This window comes from Colletotrichum truncatum (assembly GCF_014235925.2).
Source record: "Colletotrichum truncatum strain CMES1059 chromosome Unknown Contig_0003, whole genome shotgun sequence".
Classification (NCBI taxonomy): Eukaryota; Fungi; Ascomycota; class Sordariomycetes; order Glomerellales; family Glomerellaceae; genus Colletotrichum; species Colletotrichum truncatum.
The window spans coordinates 4,822,332-4,840,586 of NW_027222400.1; the positions used below are offsets into that span (position 1 = coordinate 4,822,332).

At 52.7% G+C, this 18,255-nt stretch overlaps 1 protein-coding gene across 1 annotated transcript; it reads left to right on the forward strand.

The window, feature by feature from the left end:
* Nucleotides 1-15,669: 15,669 nt before the first annotated feature.
* CTRU02_206191 (oxysterol binding protein) lies at nt 15,670-17,397 on the forward strand (the record flags this gene model as incomplete). The annotated part of the gene is made up of 4 exons (XM_036728631.1): nt 15,670-15,755; nt 15,998-16,244; nt 16,318-16,992; nt 17,041-17,397. 4 exons carry the CDS (start codon nt 15,670-15,672, stop codon nt 17,395-17,397), a joined length of 1,365 nt encoding a protein of 454 aa, XP_036579520.1.
* Between the last annotated feature and the right edge of the window lie 858 nt (nt 17,398-18,255).

Here is an 18,255-nt window from a genome sequence, read left to right on the forward strand (position 1 = left end):
AGAAAATTGCTGCAGCGAAATCGGGTGCTCAAATGAAGATAGGCAAGCGACAGAGGCCGCTAGCAAATCGAACAGTTGCTGGTCGAGGGAAAATGCTGCTCCGGTATGACGTCCGTGGGGAGAGAGCGGTATATTAGAGGGCGATGTGGGTACCTGACATGAAGTTATGTGAGGCAGGGTGGACAGGCCGACAAGGATAGGGCGGAGAAAAGATGGCCTAGATGCGCCGCGGACTGTCGCTGTCGATATAGTCCTCTACGTCGGCACGTCGGCGCGAAGACGAGGCAGGCTGATCTTGGTCAAGAGGGGCGGGCGGGTGCGAAGTCGAAGACGGCGGTTGACGGGACTCATATGAGGATGAGAGGTGACAGAATGGTGGGAGTCAAGTGGTTCGCTAGAGGCCGCTGGATCTTGGTTACCAGGTGTGGGATGGTGGCTGCTTGATGGGCTACTGCGCGATGTGAATTGTGAGCATCCGAAGATGGCGCGGAGGAGACAGGCGTAGGCGCGGGCTGGATGGGGTGTTGTGAAGCTGGTGCAGATAGTTCTCCCAAGCAAGACTTGCAGAGAGAGAGAGTCAAGGAAACGGGATGGAATGAATGGGATGAGCGGTATCTAATGTATGTATGTAGTGTAGGCGCGCATGTCGAGGATGGTCAGGTATGGATGGTGTGTGCGCGCGGGTTCGAGGAGTGGTGCCCTTGGGCTGGGTATTTGGGACCGCGGTCTGGGTCCTCTTTTGGAGAGGAGACGCAGTATGGGTATGGGGCCTTGGGCTATGGGTATGGGTACTGGTATGGGTACAGCGGACAGACGATGGACGTGGGATGGGGGTGAGGTTGCGAGTGTGGTGTGGGATATGAAATTGAGAATGAGTATGGGTACTGTGGATGGAGGTGGGCAAGGGTGGACGCCGTGGCTCGGGTATGGGTACCTTACGACGTACTTGGGTAAGGTGGTAAGGCAAGTAGCTTGTGGTACGTACTCTGTTTTTATCTTTTTTTTTTCTTTTTTCTTTTTACCCTTCTTGCTGGGCTATGTGTGTGAGGTGAGGTGAAGGAGCTACTGAATGAAGCTAAGTAGAGCAGCTGTGCGGCGTAGCTGAGCCGAGAGACAAGTCAAAAGGTGGAGGTTGCCAGGTGGTGGACGGAAGAGCGGATGAACAATTTTGGATTTGGAAGACGTTGAGGGAAGAGGGGGTATGTGTCTTGAAATAATCCAGAGAGGATGGTACGGATACTGGAGGGAAGATATGGAAAAGAGTGAGTAAAAGAACAAGCGAGACAGAGAGAGAACGCGAGGAGAGGTGAGGGAGCCGGGGAGGAGGCAAAGAAGGTGACGGTGAGGCGGGTTGACTCGAGTCGAGTTAGATGGCGGTACGGATATGTTCCTTAAGATGCGGTACTGGGGATTAAGGTGAGGAGAGAGGAAGAAAGCGGGAAAGAGAAGAGACAGATGCAGGCCTGTCAACGGGAGAGGAAAGAGGTCTGCTGTTGGTGGTTATCGTCCTTCTTTTGGCTGAGGTGCTCTCTTCTGCTGGGAGAGTCGGATGGACATCTAAAGTCACAGTACTTTTGATGACGCCTGATATGCGTGTAAAATAGATGCAAGGTACGTACTCTCGGATTCGAGAGGTAGGCGCTGAAATGCGTACTAGTACACCACCGCTCTGCTGTTGCGGTCTCTGCAGTAGGGATTAGGCATCTTCTTCGGCGGCTTCCTCCACTCGCTCCCCCCTCTCCCTTGTCAAGCCACCTCCCCACCTCGAGAAAATAATTGTTAGTGCGCGACAATCGACCTTGTACCGCACACCCCCCGCTCTCTGCCCCCCGGATGAGATGTGTCGACAGGGCTCTCCTAATGAGACACCCGCCGTGGCATGCCGAGGACAGCAACAGTGCCGTCCGTAGTCACTAAGTAAAGTGCACTTCTATGGGAGTACCCAAAACATCGATACATAGTACGTACTTAATTACACCTATTATTGAGGATGTGGATGAGGAAATGTGAGTGAGGTGACCGATGACCCGATTCATCCTCCACAACCTCTTGTGGCCAAGTCACTCGATCTTGGGTCTCGGGCTGATGTCGAGCAAAAGCGCAGACACGAGAAGTTGACACGCAAAGTTTTGAAAGGATACGCGATCGTACTTAGTGGCCGAGACGGATGACTCCATAGCGCAGCGCCAGTCTTGCGTGGCCGTTAGCCGTGGGCCGTGTTGTTTGATAATGCATCCATCTTTTGGTGTCTCTTGAACTCACCTACTTTCCATTACTTTCTTTTTGTGCGAGGTACCCTAACAAAGCGATCTCGGGCTGGCTTTGCAGATTTCCAGCGCTCTCATTCGTTTCTTCTTTCCTGCATAGTCAGCCGACCCTTTTCCCTCAGCAATAGAAGTAGACTCGGCCAGAGTGCGAAAAGTGTCGGAGAGTGGGGGATGGGCAGGGGGAGCAAGCCGCACTGCATCCGCCTTAGCCAACTGACGTAGTGTTATGGGCTCACCTCGCTATCGCAGGCCCGACCCCGTCAGTTTGGAAAAAGAGGAACGACATTCGGGGGCTATTCTCTCCCGGGCCTGGGCAGACACGGGCGCTCCAGGTGGCAGACGCCGCCTTCTTGCTGTATTGGGTCTGGCTCCTCTAGCCGATTCTTTCCTCATCCCTCCCTTTCCTCCGTATAATCTTTGGGAGGAAAACGTGGTTGCCATGATCATTCTTGGCCGGTGGGAGGCAGGAAGTACACTACTTGCCCTAGCTGGCCTTGGGGGCAATATGCTGGGTCATTTTTTTAGGCAGGGCAAACAAACGGAGATGTAAAGGCGGCAGGTACGGACGGACACCGAGCTCTGGTTGGTTGACCGGGGACATAAGGTCCCTTTCCCGTCCCATTTCCCGTTTGGGACGGTGCCCTCTTTCCCATCGTCACCATACCTAAGGTGTGCGCGGAGTACCTTCAGGAAGGAAGGAAGGAAGGAGGGCAGAGGCAAGATGTCCCATGTAAGGCAGGAACATGCTTCAATCTAGCGCGAAGTGACAAGTCCCTGCTTCGAACGAAAGGCGCCATTCCCGCTGCCTTAGCGCATCAGCCAATCCCCCATTGCTAGTTGTCCGCCTGGCTCCTGCCACTTCCTCTCCCCAAATGTGCACCCAAAGAAATGTCCCATCCAAAGGTGTGTGCTTTTCCACCAAGAAAGAACAGACAGACATCTCCCACACGTACGGTATATGCTTTCCTACGTAGTTTGCAGTAGAGGCCGCATTTTTCTTAAACCTTAACGTACCAGCCTCACCTGCGGACAGGGGAGATACTGGATGTTGCCTTTCCGTTCTTGTCCTTAGAACTGAGCTCCTACACAACCTACACGCCCACCTCCTTCCCTACTATGTACTGTTTCGGCTCAGCTTGGTGGCAGCTTCAATCACATCATCTCCCGCACAAGGGCCTTCCTTCGACAACTTCTACGGCTCTACCACACATTACCGTCATTTTCGACTCACTTCCGCAAATACGATGAAAACTGTATTTTATTTTCCCCATCCTCCTTTTTAGCATTCCCGTGTCACCGAGCTGCCTTTACTCTCGGTGTTTCCAACTTTGCAAGCTTCATCCCTCTTCTCTTAGGCTGCCAATACCGCAGTGGCCTCGATTGCAGAGTGGGTGAGTGGATATCGTCTGATTAAAGCGCTGCGTCCTCGATCGGTACTTCTTTAGATCATCGCGCTTCTGGCAGTTATGGCTGCTCCATTTTTTATTCATACCAGCGCCGCCCGTAGGAGCCCGTAGGGGAAAAAAAAAAAAAAAACAGGTAGAAGTACAGACCAGCTTCTTGAGCAGCCGCCGGAGCATTGAATAAATCTGCCTTTATTGTTTATGTCCTGCACAAAACGGACTCCTTATGCGCCCTGTGTGGCTCTGAGCCTGGGATGCGCCTGCCCATACGTTGGCCACAGCTTCGTCGTCTTTCACCTATTACAGGCGCCCATCATACGTTTAATACCTTACTTTGTTTCTTTTACTATGTGTCTATCCGTCAATCCCCCGAGATAATTTACCAGCCCCCTCTCTTCTTCTTAGGCCTCGGGCGCATTCCACCGGGACATCTGGGCCCATCGCGCAATACCAATGCATCTGGCCATGTCCGCCGAGATGACTAACATGGGACACCAACTCTGCCTCTCTACTATTGCAACCTGTGGCTTAATGGGCGACAACAATATCGGAGCATGTTATTGTTATTATTATTATATTATTATTACCACAATTTACATGTTAAAGAGCTCTCAGTAGCTTATCACTTTGAGAGTCGCAGCTTAGGTGCCGCGTCAGGTTGACAAGGTATTCTGTTGATGTTTTTGCTTTCGCCATCCAGACCTTGGAGGATCAAAAATTGCTTCTCTAGCCCAAGTTATCATTGACTTGGCATGAACCCGCCAACGGCGACAATAAAAGAAAGCACACCGTCGTCGCCGGAAGTACCACTACTAGCGGTACCCTCCACGCAATGAGCCATCCGAAAGTACACCAGAATAGGACCGCCAAAAGACCCTAGACCCTTTGTCCGTGTGGCTGTGTAATCTCCGTTTCGCCCCCTTCGCCGAAGCGCCTTACTCTAGACGAAGTGAGAGCCGTCGACCCCCAAATCGATGGATGCCGTAACAGGAGATGTCCGAAGTCAGACTGCGGCTAGTGTTGTCGTTCGACAAGAGCTATCGAGAGGCTCCTCTCGCATTGTGTTTACACCATCGGTCAAACCTGGGTCTGACCAGACCAGCTGACAACGGCACCCATGAATACCTAACAGAGTCGATCATCGCATGGACGGCCAGCAAACCCGGCCCAGTCACGGAAGCCAGTGTCGACAAACTCAGTCGGCGGCGTCAATACTGTATGTAGTAGTCTCGGATCGCCCGTCACCACACCAGGCCCTTGGGATACGCTTTCGCTTGGCCCTACCTATGACTAGCGAGGGCAGATCTTTGCTTTATGTGCCGCAACCACCAGAGTCACTTTCCTTCCCGTTACCAACCACGATTTAACGGCGAGATCAGCAGTCCACGCATCGTAGGATACCTGTTACTCACAACGGCCGCCGGCCCGAACTAAACGTTAACCATACGTTTCAATATATCCTGGCGAGAGAGTCTATTCCAATCACCAAGCGTACAGTTTTCTCACGGCCAGAGTATATGCTCCCCCGCTATTGTCACCGTCAGGCTACTAGTGCCCAATGAGATTAACGTTTTTATCCAATTTCCTGCATCATGGGTTAATCCGACAAAATTGCTTACCGTTCGCCCCTTGGAGCGTCATTCGGGCACACTATCCTATTGCAGACGGAGGCGTGTGGCTTTGCCGGCCGTTGCAGACTAACTATTAAACTCTAAACTGGAGCTATCACAACGTTCATTCGACCGTCTCGTCGTTAGTACTATCGGAACCGATATTGGTATCTGCGGGAGGGATGGAGCACGTGGTGTGGCTACCACTGAATCCATACCTGAGAACTAGCTGTGTTTTTTCCCTTCTCACTTGGTTATTGTTGGTGTTTGTGGCACAGCATGAGTCAAATTCATGACCAGCGTGGCAGCCAAGCCAGTGAGGCAAATGCGATTACGACGCCACACTGAGGGATCGATCCCCTAGCTGTATATACGGAGGACAGGACGTTGTTCAGCCCATCAAAGAATCCACATACCTACAGACTCGACTGCATGTTGAAGTTGAGCTGGGAATGCCTCTGATCGTCGGTGGTTATTTTTATCTTAAGCCATTACTCACAGTAAAGCTGCTATTGCGACGTTGTTCCCGTCACCTCCATGTCACCGACGTGACCGAGTGAGTGCTAACAACATGGTCTTGTCATCGCGACGTCTTTCAATTGAGACCAGCGTAGGATGAAAGCAATTTCCGCACCCCTCTTATTATCGGACATGATGTCTGTGCTACGAGGGCGCCGTTTATGTGACTCCGCTGGGTGGAGAAAACACAACAGTTCTGGCCATAACAATGGGGAGTTTTCTAAACTCGAAGCCATGGGGGCTTTTTAGTTCCAATCAAACCGAAGCATGTGTTATCAGTTTCATGCCGGTGTCTCAATCGTGGCTGCGGGAAGGGGTTGCGAAGAGAAAACGGAAGGCTTGACGTCATAAGTTCCAGGAGCTGTTTTGTTTTCGCAGGCCGCATCTGGGCTTTAGGGCAAGGGCGCCTGTAGTTGTTCTATGCAGAACCACCCAAACTCCCATTCTGGCGTCTGAACCACAGGCTCACAAGACCCGGACTGAGTTCGGCGACAGGGATAGCTTCTTCGTGCCCTAGGAGTTCACGGTAACGCTGTTCAAGTGTTTCGAGTTTAGGCTCTCTTACACCAAAGTACCCCCTAAACGCCTACCAGCTAGGCACCTTTGCCCATCCCGTGGAACATTCTGGGCCGGCGCGGCATCTCGAGACAATTTAGACGAGAATGCTACATTGGCGCGACTAAATCTAAGTCTTACCAACCGCAGCTCGCAATGTCGCGAGAAACAATGGATCCTAGAATGGCTCGCAGCTCCTTTCATTTGTCGTGAGGGAAAAAAACCGACGAGGGTGCCAGACTGATCCTGGCAGCCAGGTCCAGCGCTGGGCCGCCGCAATGTCCCGGCAGATTGGCGCGACTGTCATTGAAGGGGAGTTGGCGTTGTGATCCTTGTTTCATCTAAGCTTATTTACCATGGGATTGCCTTTCTGCCGGAATTCCATGTCGGAACACATATCGTGTCATTTTTGATCAAAATAAAACAAAACAAAGATTCCTTGTTGATAATAGAGATTCAGCTGCAAGTTGCTCCAACCAAACTCTTTGGCACAATTAACCGTTCCCGCAAGTAGCAACCTTAATCGGTTGGTGGCTGGCGATTATGTGCGAACCCGAAGATCAACAACTGTCAAAGTCAGCTTAAGCGATGCCGTGGTCCATTTTAGCGAGCCTGGGCTAGTCACTGCAGCTTCCAGCACGTCCCAATAGTTCGGTGGAGGCACACTGGGCCTGACGCGTGTCTTGACACATGTCCTTGCAAAATTGGTGCCAACGCTGAGCCTGCGGTGTTTTTTTTTTTTTTTGGTACTCTCTTACTCTTTCTAATTGACATTGACGTTGATAACTACTTAGTTGAGTTCTGTTGTCTGCGCTTTGATAGTGTTTAATGAGAGTGAGCTCCACTACCCACAGACATGCCGCGAGCCGTACGCCGCACGATTAATGCTAGCGCAAACGGCCCCTCGCAACAAGTCTCAATTCGGGCGGCTGTCTAGACCATCTCATGTCAGGCATAAATCCTGAGGGCCGGGGCAGGCGGCTGGCGGGTCTTTTTCGCACGACGAGTCCCCAAATTTCCAACATGAGAGCCGGGGGGGAAGGTCAGCAAAGAGGAAGATGTGACGTCATTTCGACCCAGGCACACCTCCTTACCCACATATCCAATGTCGAAACTCATCAACACACACAGCCTGCTACACTAGAAGCGAACTCTCGCGTCAGCAGAAAGCCAGACCCAGAAGCTAGACCGACATTTCGATGAAGGGTCTTCCGGCTAAGAGCCCTGAGGGGGACTGCAGTGCACTAGAGATCAAACGAGTATATACAGGGAGAGAACGGTGTACGAGAATGTCGGAAAAGGGCTCGCTTATTTGGCTGTTACGTCGATCACATATTGCGGATGCTGGAGAATCTGTTTTGTCTGCCCTACGAGTAGTTCATCCCAGCACAAGACTGAATGGGGAAAGGTTGAGGCCAATGAACGGCGGTTATGGCTCCAAAGTCAACAAAAGCTGTTGTAGCTGGTGCTTGCCCAGCTGTTCATCCCGTGTTGGCTGCAGACTCGGCACACACACACACACACACGCCAGATCGTAGGATCTTTGACGCATATACTGAATCATCATTTGGAGCAACACTCTTCCCAGCCATCCCCAAAAAACACAAAATCATTGGAGAATGCGGCAAGCAATCACAAACAGTAAAAAAAAGTCCGCGTCCTGGGTCCAAATTTGTCAACCATGACAAAGGGTGTGAGGGTTGCAGCTTGCAGCGAAAAAATCGACGGTAGGCTGAGTGAACAGGGATGATAGTTTTAAAGGAAAAGTACCCAGACTTTTGAGCCAAAGCTCTTTCGCCAGAGTCAGACGCCGCAGGGAAGGCCTGGCAAAGGAGACGAGTGTTAATCCATAATCCACTTCAGAGTGCCCGCCGCACAACCGGAGCGCGTGTACGGGCTTTGACTCGACAGGCATCTGTGGCAGACCCGAAAAAAAAATGTAATCAAAAATCGGTAGTTGAAGGTCCCGAAGAATCCCAGTGTGACGGTATACCACGCGTCGTGTTGAGCGGGTTACAGTGGGCAAAGGGAGCAAAACTGTGGCCGTCACGCTGGATGGGAAATGGAGCCGCTATAGGATCGACCCTCGTGATCACTTGCAGCCATGTGCGCTGACATGGGACAAGGGTTGACAAACATCTAACTAGACGAGAAAGAAGGAAGAAGAAAAAAAAAAAAAAAAGTCGCCCCTCCAGCGTCGTGATCATTACCATCACCAAATGGGCAAATGCCTCAACGACGACATCGGTGGCCATTGGAAATGGACCTCATCATCTGGGCTGTTACTCTGAGGGTTTTTCCCTGGTGCCACCGGAATGGAGACGGGGCGGCAGGAAAATTTCAGCGGGCGGATCACGTTTGGCTCGCTTCATGAGGATGGTAACCCAGTTGGGGGTTCACGGCGTATATTGGGCCGCTTTGTGTTGTATCTTTTTTTTTTTTCTTTTTCTCTCTCTTCGGGGTTATTAGTCTAGTACAACTAACATTATGGAGGAGACCACTGGGGCCCAGGGACTCTCCCCCCCATCTCCAACTCCATCTCCAACGCGGGCCAGGGGAGGGGGGAGGGGAGAGGGGGATAGGGTGTCGAAGTTAGTTAGAGAACGCACCGCCACGAAACAATGATGTCATATCGTGTCCTGCAAAAAAACTCTCCCACAGGTGGGTCCCCTTCCACCGAAATACCTCGTGGAAGCGACCTTGTCTCCACCACCCACCCCACGACATTCCGAATAACTCACAAACTTCATTCGGCTGATTGGCGATCCTCGCAGACCACAGCACACCCACCCGCTTTCTAGTCTTACACAAATCACTGCATACATACGCCTGCACTATGCATGTCGCTTGATTCGTGCCAGCAAGTGGGCGCTAGTATACACACACACACACACACACACACACACACACACACCGACACCGCACACATACACACGGCATGCCACCAGAGATGCGACGGAACTTTACAGCACCAGCCGTTGCAAAGAGATGAAACACACGCCGAACAGAGACGAGCCATGGTTCAGAGACCAATTGAACAAGTGAACCAAAAACAGGCACACAGCCTGAAACGCTGCCATCTGATCATGTGTAACTGTTTCGCTGCGTCATATAGAGAGAGAGCGTCGCTAACGGCTGCTTTTGGGGTGGTGGCATAGAAGTGGCCTTCGTTGTACGAACCGAATCGGGGACGTTGCGATGCTTGCAACAACGTCATCGTCTAGTTATGGCTGCAGACCGCCCCGTCCAACACACTCTTTTCGGCCACACAAGGCTTCGGAACCCGGAGACGAGCCTCGGCGCTTGAAGCTGTTCGGGACGCGGCACATGGATGATGTGGCGTCGACTGATGAAGACCGCCGCCGAGCCGACCTAGGCAGTTCAACGCAGCGCTCGTGCTGGAACTTTTCCACTGCTTGTGTCCGGATAATTCACCGGGTGGATACGATGTGGTGCTGCCAGGCGAGATGGTAGAGTACTTTGATGGTGGGTATTCACCTCCAGCAGGAGCTCCCTGGACCTTCCCCGGGATCTCATGGGCCTGCTGGGATACCATGTCCAACCCAATTGACTGCCACCATTTACAAGAGACGACGCGCTTGTTGACGACGCCAACAACCTTGGGGCCTCAGGTCGCACCCGGGCATTGGAGCGAATAAGGGGGCCGTGGCGAATTTTACTCGGTGCAACTCAATATCATGAGAAGGATCAGCTTGCAATATCAATAGAGAAGAGCACGGAGCCGCCAGCATACCGTGAGCCCTTGCTGGCTGACAGCAATATTGGGGGCAATATCCGTATGTGTCTCGCGCGACGTTGTCGCGAGCCAAAAACCATTTGCCAAGCTTTGAAATGCAACCCTCTAGACTGGCTTTGTGAGCGGGCGCCTGTGGCACCCTCTCTGATGGACCTGGTTCAAGCTCGTTATGATTGCGCAAAGGCCCAGAGGGTAGCGATGCACGTTTGCGGAGCCGAAGGACGTGTGGCTTCGGAGCATGAGCTTTTGGGGGAAGAAGACCCCCGCCACGGACCCCATGCCGTCCCGTCTGATGGCATGTTCACACGCTTCCAATGTCCGTTTAGCATTGTAACGGCTAGTGGTGTGGTTTCCCAATCTGGATTCATCGATGAACCAGCTTAGGATCTTCTGCGAGACGGACCCTAGGGGTACAGTGCACTAGCAGTAAGCCCTGAAAGAGGGATCAGTACCAGCCGCTGGCTAGTCGATCAAGGGTCCTGTGCCACCACCTGTTGCGGGCTTGATAGTCATCACTCAAAGATGTGCTAGCGGTCAACTACAATAAACACGCACAGTCAAGAGCGATAGTGTGGTCAGCGCGGTGGAGGTCAGCCCTCGACTAAGGAACCGCAATCCGAGGCGAGGTGGCAACGACCCGTTGCACCCGTTTACGTGCTGAAATTGCTTCCTCGTGACCTTCCAGTGTCAGCGTAGGATTCCGTGCCTCAACGGCCTGCCGTAATTGCAACACTCTAGCGAACTCCACAGAAAGGGAGGCGCAGAGCGACGAGAGTCGCCTGAGGCATTGGCCGTGATGACGGAGATTCGATAATACCAAGCATCATTAAGACTTTATCCAACCTGTCAAAGTTCGCTTCAACGCAGACACGAGTCAGTCAAGCAGAGCTTGACAAAACACCGTTTGGATGGGACGTCAATGTCAACGGAAGGGCAATGGGACTGACGAGCCCCGGCTCGTCACCCTGGAGCTTAATCCCAAATCTTACACATGCGATGGCAGTGTACAAGGACGCATCTCGGGACTTGATCCCGCCTCCAGGAGTGGGCAGCATGGGCGCATCTCGGGGAGTGGAGTCGTGAGGTCGCCATTAGGCGCGTCGGTGATGAGAAGCTTTCGTCAATATGCGTCAGGAACAGCCTACCCCTACGGAACGGTTATGTCCACCTGCTTAGGTCGAGACCCACCCCATGTTGCACTCGGAGTCCCGGGGCACAATGCTGCCCTGTACCGGGACATGGAAGCCGGGCCTCTAGGGAAGGCTGTCGTCACCCCGGAATGTGCCCTTTGGTCGGGTCTAGGAAATGACGACGCTTAGGGTTAACTTTGTAAGCGCCGGTCGACGAGGGTTGCCGGCGGAGGTTACGGCACTAAGGGCGGCAGAGATGCGCTTGCTGCGCAGGTACGGAGCGTAGACGAGGGATGCTCACCAAACAAGCACAAGCTTCATTTCGCACGGGCCCGGTGGGACACAGAGAGAGGAGAAGCAGAGAGGCACAAGAGGGGAGGGAGAGCGAGCAGCAGCAGACAGGTCCCGCAGATTATCAGCGAGATCAACGCATTTCTGGCAGAGACCGGCTCAACGGGATGGATCTTTGGGGCTCTTGGGAGTGGATTTGGGTTGCCACGACACCACGACAGCGGTGGTCCGGCACTCTCAATGGCCATCGGAGAGCATCCCGCAACGCGCACGACCATGGGATCGCCAGGATCAGGGTTCAGTGGGTGGATTTGCCCTGGGAACACATTATAAGGGGTGTCCCACGGACGCCGCTGGGATGCAGCGATTATTGACGGCCACTGTTTCCAGAAAGAGAATTTGTTTTGTCGATCATGAGGTCATTTTGTGATGGAGGGAGGGATGGTAGTTGGAGGGCAGAAAAAATCTTCGATGGAACTTCCATCGCGTGGGTCTTGCGGGGACTGCTGGGATTCGCAATTTGGAGCGAGAGAGAGAGAGAGATACTGCATGGCTCATGAGCAGTTGAAAGGTAGGTTAGGTTAGTTAGTTGGGTGGTTAGGTTAGGTTGGTCCCCCTGGCGTGTGACATGATCAAGGTTGGCGAAGGGGACGGATGAACAAGGGTCGGAGAAGAGATTTGGGTTCGATAATGTTTGCTGGTCAACCATAAAGAGAGGACAGGAAAGCAAAAAACAACAATGATGATCATTGCTGTAGAGGGAGGACTTCTCGATGGTTGGAATCCGTAGATGGAACCCTTGATCGCGTTGCCCCCCCTGGGAAAATCATTGAATAATGATATTTATAGAGGGCTGAGCCACGATGGGGGACCTCCTTGGAGGGTAGGCACTGACGTTATTCGCGTACGATTTTTGCATATGTCAGACATGGGGAGACGTTGAACGCCGGAGGGGGGGGGAAGGGACTGTAAGAGAGAAAGGGGGTGTTTTGTTGACACGTTAGCGGTGGGTATGGTGAAGTGAAGAAACCACCCCCGGTCCCCCGAGACACATGTCCGACGTACGACGTACGTCTCGAGTTGGCGGCCGAGGGTGTTGTTGGCCATTGGATTGGGGTTGAGGGAGGGCCGTGATCCCCGGGCCCTTGGCCCCGTCCACTACGGAGGCTTTGCCACCCGTTGATCGCTCGTGTTCGGCCGGCTGCCCGGAAACACCAAAGGGGGGGTGTGGATGATTCTCCGAAGGGGCTGGTGGTGGTCGTCGTGGTGGTGGCCATCAACCCAGATTGGGGGTTTTGTTCCCTCTCGCAGGAGATTTGACGATGGCGGTGCTTATTGGGTGGGGGCGTTGAAGCTTGTCCGGGTTCGGTGATGCATCTGGGTGACTCTCGACGATGCAACGCTTCAGGTGAACCCGTCAGTTGGAAAAGCTGGATAATGGTAAGAAGCGCAGATCTTCCAAGATTCCCATGCGGAAGAATACCCTGAAGTTGGCAGTTGGGGGTTTGAGCAATACGAAGAGCCGGGTTCGGTGAATGAGTGCCGAATGCAGGTACTAGGCGGAAGTGGGCTCTTTCTCTCTCTCTCTGTGGACAACTTTTGCTAGGCCCTTTAGACTTGGTCGAAGCTATTTCGCGATATTGGATATTGGTTGGGGGGTGGCGGCGGATTCAAGATTTGGGGTCCATGCGATGCGAAAGGATCAAGGAGAAGCGGGGAGGGCGTTGCGGCCACGCAGCATTGACTTTTTGACGACGATCCCATGAGACGCACAAAGGGTAGCATGATGGACTGGGATAACCCCCTTTCATGCTATTCTTGGTTTGACTCGTAGATGGTCTGATATGAGGATACAGTCGGTACGAAGCCGTTGAAGTATCTCTAATGAGGTCGTGATGGGACGGGATTGCCTTGGGCCTTGGAGGACCCCCTGGCAGGACCCTGAGTTCGGGGGGTGTGTGTGTGTTCCTGAAAATCAGATTGCGGACGCCCTAGGGCAGATGCAAAAGAGCCGCCTGTCGCTCGCTTTTGCTGTATGTCTCGTGATGGCTTCAGGAGGTGACTAGGTCACGAGACTAGACTGGACGGGTTGCGGTCCGATAGGGGGTCGGAAAGAGGGGGGAAGGGAGGCGAATAATGGTTTTTTTACGTACAGCAAGAAGCATGAGATGCGTGTGTGAACTCGTGACACCTTTTTGTGTCGTTGCACTAAGACCTGACAGGATCTAGTGGTCGGGCCGGACTGTATTGTTCGCGGTGGCTTGTCGATGGTGTCTTTGGAAGCAATGCTTAAAAGATTTGTTGGTTTCCATACAAAGAGTGTGGAGGAGCGAGGAGCAGTCTTAATGAGCATTGCTTTGCCGCAATTTCTTTTTTTTTCCCCCCTTCTTTTGGTCCATCTTGGTAGGGAAATGTTTATGGCCTTTGTTGTTTACGTGTTCTTTCTTCAGTTTGGAATTTCTTTTGCGATGAAGGAAATTAAAGATTGATTGAAGCTAAAGCATGAGGAAACGTGGGAGCTGGTCACCAGGATGGATGAGTGGGATCCTTCTGGAGAATGGTGGATGGGATACAGTGGTAGATGGGAGCACATGGCAGCAACGAGAGGCTGCGGCGGAATCTGGCATCTTTGGCCCTCTATCCAACACCCGGGGCTTTGAGTCAAGGTCTCGGGGCTTGTGAAGACGGTTGGATTGCACATGTGCTTGGATGATTGGCCGGTGTCCGGGTTGTTTGGCCGTGCTGCTTCTGGACCTTTTTGGCACATGTTTGGACCGGTCGCGGTCCCTCCTTTGACATTGAGGAACATTGTGTAGCGTTTCCGTCGGTATGGGGAGAAGAGAGATACGTCATGTTTCTCGTTTTGAAAGATACTCTACAGCGGCTTTCTCGTGTGATTTTCTTCTACTACAAACTCATCTGTTTGGAATCATTGTTGATGTTTATTTTACATGTTTTGGTTTCCGTATCCGACTTGACTGAAAGTTGCAGAAATTCAGAGGTGCAAGGTCGGTGATGTCGAAACAGTGGACATAGCTCTTATCAGCCCCCCCTCGAAACTACAGCAGTCAGTGCTGCTGTCGTGCGCTGCGTGCCAGTTCCCCCCCAAGAGGTGCGCGACAGGTGTCACGCTCCGCCCAAGATTAACAGCGGGCTCCGGCGGCATCTGAAACCTTATCAGAGACAGTCTTGGACAGTGTCCACGCTTATCGGCTCGCTGCCAAGCAGCGCCGAAAAGGCCTAGAAGGGTGCTTTGGGCGGCGCTGGCAGCACGTCACTCCTGGCACTGTACGCCAAGGTACCTTTTGCCCGCCGCCCCTCTCTTGCGCTATAAGCCTTAGCGCCGCTTTCCTCAACGCGGCGTCACCACTATTACCCTTCCCGCTCCGGTGCATGGAGCTCTACTGCTGCTTGCTTGCTTTTTCATGCTCTCTGCTTGTTGCGTAAGGCATGTCATCTCCATGTACCTACCTACTGGCCTTGTTTAACTAGAGTTTACGTGTACCTCGCGGGGCCTAGAACCTCTCTTACTGCTGTTTTTTTTTGTTGACGCAGTGCCTTGCTGCTGCATCATTCCCTCCTCTTTTTTTTTCTGCTCTTTATCCCACCGCCCTGCTGCTGTTGCTGGAGAATACATCCACCTCTTCTTTTTTTCCTTTCTTTTTTTCTTGTCTCCCGTATCTTCTCCTCTTTACCCCTCCATACAACATCATCTCGGCTTTACCAAGCTACCTATCTATCCTCCCCGCTGCCCATCTGCTATCCGCGCGCCGCGCACGAGTCGGACGACTGAAACGAAACGGAACGCTCCTCATCTTTGACCCGGCGTCGAGATCAACGGACCGACTGTTGTTCTCTTTTCTCTTTTTTCCCTCTTTACCCTTAATCCTTATTGCGGCCACAGAAGAAAAACAACACTACCAGCAGTCGACAACAGAGAAGCGGAAAGCTTACTTACGTCGTCTTCTTTTTTTGTGGTTCCTGAACCTAGTTTCTGAGAACCAACCCCCGCCAGCCGTTCTCGGCCCCCCACCTTCTACCTCGCAGCACGCCGCTTTTTTCGACCATCGGCGTCTTTGAGACTAGAGAGGAAGACGTCGTCATCGCCTATCATCACCACCAACCCTACCGATCATCATGGCTCCCAAAGCTGCGCTCGACACTCCTGAAGAGCCCCAGAGCGACGGGTCCAAGCTGAAGACTTTCATCGGCATTCTGAAGAAGTGAGTACATCGTTTAGACCATTTGGCGGTCTGTCTTTGTGTTGCGCCGCACGTTTGGAGGAGACGAGAGAAAGATGTGGACGGAGGCGAAGTCATGCGCCGTCATGGGCGGGGGCGATAGCTTACGAGCGACGATCCCAGGAGGGGTAGATCGCATCGTCACCGAAGAATCAGCACTGCGACACGTAGAGACAGACAGTTGTGGTGCCAACATTCGCTAATCCTCTGCCTCCACCATCTAGGTTTATTGGTGTTGCCGACCTCGCTGCCGTGCGTTTCTCGCTCCCCTCTCAGCTTCTCGAACCCACGCCGAATCTCGAATACTGGAACTATCTCGATGCGCCTAATGCCTTCGTCGCTATCGGCACCTCTGATGAGCCCCTCGACCGCATGCTCGAGGTGTGCCGGTTCTGGTTCACCAAGGACCTCAAGTACGTGAAGGGCCGGCCTTGCAAACCATACAACTCCTGCTTGGGAGAGTTTTTTAGGGTAAGCGTGGCCTCTTTGGAACGATGCAATGCGATATGCAGTCCATGACTCGCGATACTGATGCTGTTGCAAGTGTAACTGGGAGACGGAGAACAACGCACCCAACATCAACACCACAGCTCTTAGGGCCGGAAGTGGCACCGCTAGTAGCTCGTCAAGCTTCAAGTCTGCCAAGGGCGACAAAAATGCCTCGGCTGTTTCTCTATCCGTCCCGCAGCACGGCGCCTCCACTCCGGACAAGAAGCCCGTACGCGTCTCGTACCTCACCGAGCAGACCTCTCACCACCCGCCCGTGAGCGCTTTCTACGTGAGCTGCCCCGAGCGGGGCCTCTCCGCCCGCGGCTTCGACCAGATCACGGCCAAGTTCACGGGAACTAGCATCCGCGTCCTGCCCGGTGAGCACAACCTCGGCATCTTCATCACGCTCGAGAACCGCGGCGGCGAGACGTACCGTCTTACTCACCCTGCGGCGCACCTCGGTGGTATGCTCAGGGGTAGCTTGAGCGTCAGCGTCAGCGAGATGGCGTACATTACGTGTCCGCAGACTAAGCTCAAGACGATTTTGCAGTATGTCGAGGCCGGTTGGCTCGGCCGCTCCACGAACCGCGTTGAGGGTGTCATTTTCCGGTATGACCCGGATAATGATGACAAGGTGAACATCAAGGACGTGCCCGAGGCCGACATTGTCGCCCGTCTCAGCGGTCCCTGGCGCGAAAAGGTCCAGTTCACCTTGGGTCCCAAGCCTGTGGTATGTATCTCTCGTAGACCATATTGAGCAAGATACTGACTTTTGTAGGATTCGCACCCTCCTGAGGCTCGCTACACCATTATTGACCTCGAACCCCTTAACGTAGCGCCCAAGGTCCTTCCCCCGACGGATAAGCAGCTCGAAAACGAGTCCCTGATGCTCTGGTCCGGAGTCACCGAGGCTATTCACGCCAAGCAATTCTCCAAGGCTACCACTGTCAAGGTCGAACTCGAAGAGCGCCAGCGTGAGAAGGCTCGCGAGCGCGAACGCACGGGAGAGACCTTCAAGCCCGTCTTCTTCGAGCAGGTTACGGGCAACGACGGCAAGCCCGAGCTCACTGAGAAGGGACGCGAGGTGCTCGCCCGCGCGCAGAAGGGAGAATGGGACATGACTGGCATCATTTAAGGAGAGGATGACTTGAAATGAGGTCAGGCTGGATTACGGCAAGCATTTTCAATAGCGCTGGTGCTGCATCAGGCTTTTCGTCTTTCTTTTGGGTTCTCGGGCATTTGAATACCTCTTTCTTTTCTGTTCTCTTTTTTGACGGCCGACGACATATGCCACCCATCAGTAAAGGATTGAGGTCGCATTATTACTTGTTTCCTTGCTTCAATTTGATTCCCACTAGAGACATGGACTACAATAACGTGTGGATGGGAGGGGAGGAGGGGATGGTGTGTCACGAACGAGACAAGACGACGGAGGTAGAGGAAGAGGAGTTATTATTAAGCATTTTATTTGCCATCATTCGCTTTGTTTTGGGACGTGGACGAAGCCTTGAGCTTTGTTCCTTTCCATTGTCACTAGCATACATACACTCAACACACAAGCACACAGTTACCGCTCCTTACGGAGAGGTTGGCGTTGGCATTTTAGATGGGTTGATATTTCTATCTAATACAGTTTATTGATTGCTGTGGTTGTCGTTGCTTTGGTCTGTTATGCTTGAAGGTTTAATGAGGTAGTCGCTAGACGACAGAGAGAGTACGCAGATTGAACGAGGGGGCTTGGAAGGCGTGTTCGTGATGAACAGGACGCAGAATGCAAACTAAGAGAAAGCCTATCTTGACCTTTTTTCTTTGGGTTGTTAATATGACAAGAGGTGTATGCTTGATAGAATACTTGACCCTCCCGGCTACCCGATGCACCCTTTCATGTGAATAAACAGAGATAGTGCACCTAGTGCAAGGATGAAGCAACACTGGCTGCTATGTGCTGTAGAAGTTAATTGGAGCCGTCAATGACTCAACAAGTCTGCGACAA